The sequence below is a fragment of the Arachis duranensis genome, chromosome 10, assembly GCF_000817695.3.
Source record: "Arachis duranensis cultivar V14167 chromosome 10, aradu.V14167.gnm2.J7QH, whole genome shotgun sequence".
In the NCBI taxonomy this organism is placed as follows: Eukaryota; Viridiplantae; Streptophyta; class Magnoliopsida; order Fabales; family Fabaceae; genus Arachis; species Arachis duranensis.
The window spans coordinates 94,947,556-94,955,460 of record NC_029781.3 but is presented as its reverse complement, the minus strand read 5'-3'; the positions used below and the strand labels follow the sequence as shown (position 1 = coordinate 94,955,460).

The 7,905-nt window shown below is 26.3% G+C and overlaps 1 protein-coding gene across 1 annotated transcript in view; it reads right to left on the bottom strand.

Moving 5' to 3' along the window:
- LOC107471021 (uncharacterized) overlaps positions 1 to 2,995 on the bottom strand; it is a 4,596-nt gene extending 1,601 nt beyond the window's left edge. The window contains exons 1-6 of the mRNA XM_016090462.3: positions 2,842 to 2,995; positions 2,000 to 2,115; positions 1,800 to 1,857; positions 1,320 to 1,469; positions 757 to 967; positions 43 to 88 (exon numbers count right to left, since the gene is read on the bottom strand). Of these exons, the coding sequence (XP_015945948.1) occupies positions 43 to 88; positions 757 to 967; positions 1,320 to 1,469; positions 1,800 to 1,857; positions 2,000 to 2,115; positions 2,842 to 2,923 (663 nt within the window). The 5' untranslated portion in view covers positions 2,924 to 2,995. The remainder of the gene's footprint in view (positions 1 to 42; positions 89 to 756; positions 968 to 1,319; positions 1,470 to 1,799; positions 1,858 to 1,999; positions 2,116 to 2,841) is intronic.
- Positions 2,996 to 7,905: the final 4,910 nt, after the last annotated feature.

Below are 7,905 nucleotides of genomic sequence, written 5' to 3'. Positions count from 1 at the left end.
AATACTGAATCTAATGGAACTTTGAATTATATAAAATAATACCATTAGGCCAGCAAATGGAACATCCCTTGCAAGAGTAGAGAAATATCTGCCAAAAAAAAAGGTTCAAGCACCAAGTTATGAGACAAATAAACAAATTCAACAATTATCTTAATATAAGAAAAGATACGTCATCAGTAAGTTTTGACCCTGCTAACTAAATTCTTGCAAATATCGAAGTTCAACCTAACTGTTAATTGAATATTATGTAAGTAGCTCAAGACTTCAAGGCTTCCCCCAAAAGGATTCCATATAAATTGAAGGTTAGTTGACCCTGTTTCACTGAACTACTTTGTGTCGGTGATCGATATTTTTTTAAAAATATAAGTAAAAGCTAGCTATTCAATTATATACATAGTAATGTCCAGTTAATATAAAATTTGGGGTTAATGATCATTATAGTATATATATCACACGGTAAATTATTGTGGATCTAGAAGGAAACTAGATTTCATATAAAGCAGAAACAGTTTGATTTCCCATTATGACACATTCATATCACATAGACTCATTTTACATCTCCGGTTGCTGTTTACCCACTCAGCGTCAACTGACTCCTATTGACATTTAGAAAATAATAAAACTGAATCATGAAAAGAATTGCCTGATTGTTTCCTAGGATAAATACTGCATCCAAAAATCTATCAAATCTGAAACAGGACCTCTAGTGTCATTATGCAAGTTATATAAGAGAAATTGAGTGTTTCTAGAGTATACCCTGCATATAAACCCTTTAAGCCCTGTGTTCTCCATATTGAGCAGCCCGCATGGAACATCCCTGTATAATAACCATACAGTTTTTGGCTAGAATTCATTGCAATGCCTTCATTCATGGCGATAGAACTCCAAGATGAATATGTCCCCTGCACTTGCATGCGTTGCTTCATCACTTCGCATGGAACATATACAACAGAACCAAGAGTATCTCCTGCAAATATACATTAACATGAGGCAGAACATTATTCTTTGCAAAACCAAATGGTCACAGTTTCACGGAATTCATGCTTAAAATACATTTGAATGTAGAAGGAAGGAGTGAATATAGGGAATGTATGACAACAAGCTTTGATACCTAAAGGAGTATGAGAGAACAGATTGTAACCTGCTGGAGAAATATTAAACTTATGTACAAAATTAAAATGGGCGCTGAAACAGAAACAGAAGGGGGGGACTTTGGCATATTCAGTCACATTGCATTTTTTCCTAAACATAACACTTAGTGAGTCAATATGAATAACTTCAGGAGGTACAAAAGTTTTAGATGCTCCAGATTAGCTCACCAACAGCTCCAGCAATGAAATGTGCCCAGTGGCCCTTAAGCCTAGGATGTGAATCCTCAATCCACTTTTTAGTGGACTCTATAACACCAAAATATGTTGCACCAGTTGCAAGAGACCCAATAACGCCAGGTGCTACACCCCTGTAAAAGCCTACACAATATAAACCAATCACAAAAGGCACATATTTTCAAGTTGGACGCCAACGTGTAGAACATAATAATAACAACAAAGCTGATTTTGATGGCATGACAAAATTCTTGTGAATGATGGCTATGTGTACAATATAAGCACACGTTAATTTTACACTCAGAAAAGAAAAATGGAAAAAGATTTTTGCCAACAGCTCTCTTAAAAATAATTGACTATAAGCTTTTATTTTTTAAAACAAAAGAAGCTTCCCTATCATTTAACAAAGGAAATTTCATATTTAAAATACTGTAAAAATTAATCCATAGCATGGAAATAATCAAAATAACATACCTCTTATTCCATCCTCATGCCAGACAAGTCGCACCATCTGCAATATGCTCTTCTGATTCTAATGTTTGCAGGAAAGCAAAAAAGTTTTAGATAGAAGTATATATGAACAGAAACTTCTATGGAACTTTCAAATGTTAGTGTATGTTGTGTTTGTGAGCATATAAAATACAGGATATTTTATCCATGGGTTGCCAAAAAACCTGAACTCCAGCGAGAATAGCTTGGCTTTGTATTCGGGTTTTAATGGTATCAACTGGATGCATCATTCCTTCCCCAAAAGCCCCAGCAACAGCTCCCCACACAAACTCTCTCCATACTTGAACACCGATATATAAGAAAATGATTAAATAATAATTTCATAAAAGGAAAAACAAATGCAACTCTATTTGTTTTCTACTGACAACAAAGCTTTGTTTGAAGATGGATAAGAAAAGATAACGAGATCAACAAATAGAAAGTGTACAATGCAAAGAGAAATAATGCGTGTAGCCAAAAAGAGCCAAATTTTCTTATAGGGTTGTACACTTGTACTTCTCACAAGTAAAACCCTATGCTAATACCATGACTCGTTATCCAGAAATTCCCGAGTCCTAATCATGTAAAGGATTAAGTACACATAGAGTGTATACACCCCAGATTCACCACATCATAACTTGATCCCAGTATGCAAATTTTTCTACTCATATAAATTCAACAACTAAGAAAAATCAAGAAGCTTCAAATATAAAGGATTTATCAGCTACCAAAAACATTCAAATGCAGCACTATCAACCTAGCTATCATCAACAAAAATAACAGAAATAAGTGAAAAAATAGCAAAAAAAAAAAAACATGGGTTTTCAATCCTAATGTTACAACCATCCGAAAACTATAACTAGACGGTGGCATTATCCTAATAGCGGTGAACTTATAATGTTCCAAGTTCCAAGATTTCAAATAATGAGACTCGATAAGTCGATCATGTTATTCCGTCGTTTAAGATCAAAGTGGTTACAAATTAAAATGAAACGGTTACCGAAGATCGAGGATCAGAAGTGCTTACCGAAGAAGTGAGAACTGAGATCGTTCTTTGAAGGTTTTGCTTCGCGGGGATTGGAGCTCTGAACCGCCATAGAAGAGGTCATTGCCTGTATTTTCCTCGCCTATTAGGGCTTTGAAAGGGTTTTGGCAACACTGAAAAAGGAAACTACCTTCCACAGCGGAAAAAAAATCATACAAATAAATGAATAAATAAATAAGATGGATAATTTTATTAATTTTCTTTTATTTCATTTTTCTTTTTGAATTTAATTCTTCACGAAAATGGACTGACTTTTTTTTGTGAAACCTAATTATTAATTGTTCATGCATTGGCCCATAATTTAATCAGGCCAAAATGAATAAAGCCCAATCTAGATATTATTTTAATTTATTCGAACACAGCGACATGAGTTTGACTCCACTTATCTAAATAAGTAACGGACTCCTAATCCTATTTATTTAATAGGAAAATCTCAACAACTTTCTCAACAAAAGGGAATAAACCTCTTCTAAAAAGTGAGTTATCTATTCTACTATTACTATAAATATACTGATTCAAAACTTAATCTATTAAAAAATATGCTTAAAGTCGAGTTCTTCCTAACTTAAATATCGGAGTCTCTTGTATGTACCACTTCCAACCTTCTCATGAGAAACTTGAACGACAGCATCTGATATTGCCACCTCACAAAAAGTCTCTTGTAGGTACCTAAATCATTGTTTCAAGTAACCCACAAAACACTAATAATTTTAGAATCTATTATCAAATTATTATTATTTTTTAAAAAATTAATTTTAATGTATTAATAATATAAAATATTTTTATATAATCTTTTAATTATAATTTTTTTAAATGTTCATTCCTACAATTAATATAAAAAATAATTATTTTGCTAAAAAATGTCATACATATAAAATTATCTTATATTAAAAATACGTTAAATTAAATTCGTTTAAAACATACTATCATGTCATCTTTTATTATTAATTTATTATTTTTTTAGCATTTCCTATGCCAACCGTATAATACAGATAATATTTTAGAAAAGAATTACTAACACTCTATGTAAATGACAATTTCCAAAAACTTAAATTATTATTTAATGTTAATATTTTTTACATGGTTCAATTCAATATTTCCTTTGTGTCAAGGATAATGATGTAAGTAAGTAATAAGTTAGTTAATGAAAAATAGTTAAAAAAGAATTTTATTATTCTGGCATAACTTGATCACGAACCACATAAAAATTAAGGTAAAATTCAAAAAATACATAGTTGTCAGCACTAAATTTTGACACACTTATAAAATTCTGATTTTTGTTAGATACATGCAAAAAATTGTTCAGTTGATAAGATATATTTCTACATTTATCATATAACAGAGATGAATCACGATTTAAGATAAAGACTCTTTTGTCATTACCAACATAGGCTTACTCATTTGAAATAGAAACATCTCTAGAGGTTAAAAGATTTATATGACTATCCCCAAAATCTGCATACCATATTTAGGGGAAAATTAAAATGTGTTAATCCATTAAAAAATTATAACCACATGATTAATCAAAGTCACATATAAAAAAAATTAATTTTTAACTAGTTAACTAAAATTAAAATCAAATTTTAAAAAATTTAATTTTAATTTTTTAGATTAAAAATTCAACTAAAAAAATAATTTTTTTAGAAAATCGATTTTTTATTTAAAAATCAGTTTTTTTTTAATTCAAAAACCAGGCCAATTATTTTTTTAAAACTGATTTTTATTTTTATAATCAATTAAAAACTGATTTTCAAATTTTATAACTGATTAATAACTAATTTTATTATATAAAATTAATTTAGTTAATTAACTAAAATTAATTTTTTTATTAACTAAAAACAAATTTAATTTTTTTATTAACCAAATCATATATAACCCTACATGCATACTGACTCTGGCATTACTGAATTGGTTGAAAGGTAAGCTCTTGGTCAGTTGGTTGTTGGTGGAACTTGGAAGGATATAAAGGATGGTGGTGGGTTGGCTCGTTTCATAATTTCCTGGGACTCGAAGCACATTACCTTCTTGACGAAAAGCTATTGATAACTTTATTCAATTCAATATTTCCTTGCGTCAAGGGTAATGATGTAATTAAGTAATAAATTAGTTAGTGAAAGGTAGTTAGAAAATAATTCTGTTACTTTTCTGTAACTTGCGTGTGTGGTAAGGTTATCACTGCTCAACGTACCAGAACAGTACGATTAACTATCTTTTAAAAGTAATTTTTTAATTAATTTTTTATTATAATAATTTAAAAAAATTAAACAAATACATTTAAATAAATTTAATATTTTTTTTAAAATTAAATACATATTCAAAATACAAACTAAATAAAACTGAAATTTAAAATTTAAAATTTAAAATTTCTATTTTAATTTTAGTATTTTTAATTATTAACATATTATCATTTAAATATATATTCAAAAATTAAATTCAGTAAAATTGAAGATTTTAATTTTAAAATTCAAAAAATAAATCTTAAGAGTTTTAATTATTAATCCACACATCTAAAATCTTTAAAAGAGATCATATTTTGTACTAATATGTTAGATATACTTTTATTGAATAAGATCTAAAAAATTTAGTTTAATTATTCATTTTAATAATTTTGAAAATATTAATAAAAAAATAAGAAATATTAGATGTGTTTTTATCAAATAAAATATAAAAAAATTAGTTTTATTTTTAACATTTAAATTTAAATTTTAGATTTATGATTTTAGATGTTTCAAACATATTTCGTATATAAGTCAATAATTTTAGATGTGTAATAAATGAAAAAATAACCAATTTTTACAAACATACATTTTAATAATTTTAAAAGCATTAATATTCAAATAAGTAACGATAAAATTTAACAAATAATAAAAAAATAAAAAATATTAGATAAATTTTTATCAAATAAGATATAAAAAATTAATTTTATATTTAACGTTTAAATTTATATTTCTGATTTTGGATGTGTTTTCAGAAATATTTTATGTATCACTTAATAATTTTAGATATGTTATAGTTAAAAACAAAAACGAATTTTTACAAACATACATTTTGATACTTTTAAAAGCATTAATATTCAAATAAGTAATGAAAAAATCTAACTATTAAAAAAGAGAAATATTATATGAATTTTTATTGAATAAGATATAAAAAATTAATTATATTTTTAATGTTTAAATATAAATTTTAGATTTATGATTTTGGATGTGTTTCAAAAATATTTTTTGTATAACTTAATAATTTTAGATGTGTTACAATTGAAAAAAATAATTTTTACAAACATACATTTTAATCATTTTAAAAACGTTAATATTCAAATAAATAATAAAAAAATCTAACTAACAATAAAAAAAATTGTTAAAAACTATAAACTTTTAACAAATTTTTATTTGTTATTTTTTTTCCGAATACCTGCAATTGCTCTTTTATTTATCTTTAATTCGGTCTAATTATTTTATGTTGGTGGTCATCTCTAATCATTGTAGAGATAAAGATTTTAAAAAATAAAAGAAAGAAAGAAAAAAGAAAGTAAAGAAGAAGAAAAGAATATTGATGTATAGACTGATAATTCATTTATTGTTTAATTCAAATGTTGATATAATCTTATTAAAATTTCATTTGACAATGATGATGAATGAATTTTGAGTTAGCATGTAAGTCACTCGAAATAGGAACAAACTGTAGAAGAATACTACTCTTCTATAAAAATTTGTGTGAAGAACGTGAGAGAGAAGAAAAAAAACGTACACGAGAGAGAGGAGAAACGTACAAATAAATAAAAAATTGATAAAATAACTACTTCATGAAGTAGATAAGAAGTTAGAGAAATTTTAGTATTTAAAATTTAAATTAATTTTAATTACGTACTAACATATTTAGTTATAAATTAAGAATGTGTTTTAACTAAAATTTAATTAAATAATATTATTTAAATTTAAAAGCTAAGTGGAAGCTGAATTTTAAAGAATATATAGCATTTTTCATACTAGTATATGTGTAAAATACTCGAAAAGATATTTTCTTTTTCTTTAAGTTGTACCTCAAGTATCTTTGTCTTTGAAGTTCTGTGTTCTTGGTTCTTAGTTAGTGTTCATCTTCTTCATAAGAATTTCACGAAATAGTCTAAATTGTAACACTTTAATTACTGCTTTACATCGCATAATTATGTAATTGGATAATACATCTAATTTGATAGAATAATTTTATAATGAAAAAGCTAAGTTTTTGTGTGTAGAGAATAAAGATAGATATTTAATCTTATTTTAAACAATTAACAAAAATAAAATAACATAAAATTTGTTTAGATATTATTAAGTTGTTAGAAAAAAAATTATTTTTTTAATATAATATATAAATAAATAATATTTTTATATTATTATATTCAAATATTTTATATAAAATATTTAAATATAAAATTATTTTTATTTTTTAAATTAAAAATATTTAAAAAATAATATTTTTATAAAAAGTCACACAAACAAGTTTATACTCTATAATAAATGAAAAAGTCTAGGAGAGCAACATTTTTATTAAAATTTGATCGACACTTAACTAATAAAAAAAATGAATAATCATATACTATTAAATATAATCTCACGCCATTACAAAACCTACTAACTTACTAGTACTTCTCATAATAAATTAATAATTATCAAACTATTCCTAACAAAGAATTTCATCCTCCTTACTATTTTTTCTCTCCACATGCCATGCACCTTAAGATTGGAGAAATAGATGTGCCAACTTTACTTAAAATTTATACAGCTCAACATATATTGATATGAAGGAGGAGGAGACTCCAATTAGCTTGAAGTAGCACCGGTGAAGGTTAAGAAGTATTGAAGAACTATAGCAGTAATGTTAGAGCAACTTGAATGGTGAGCTCCTTCCTTACCTTTTTCTGATACAAAGAGATTCAGATCATTAGAGAGAAGAGTGAATCGGTTCTTGCACAAGAATCAAGAAGGAAGAATTCTTTCTCACAGGGATTCTATATCTCCAATCATAACTTGTCATGTGGCAAGTTATTTTTAAATAATAATTAATTAA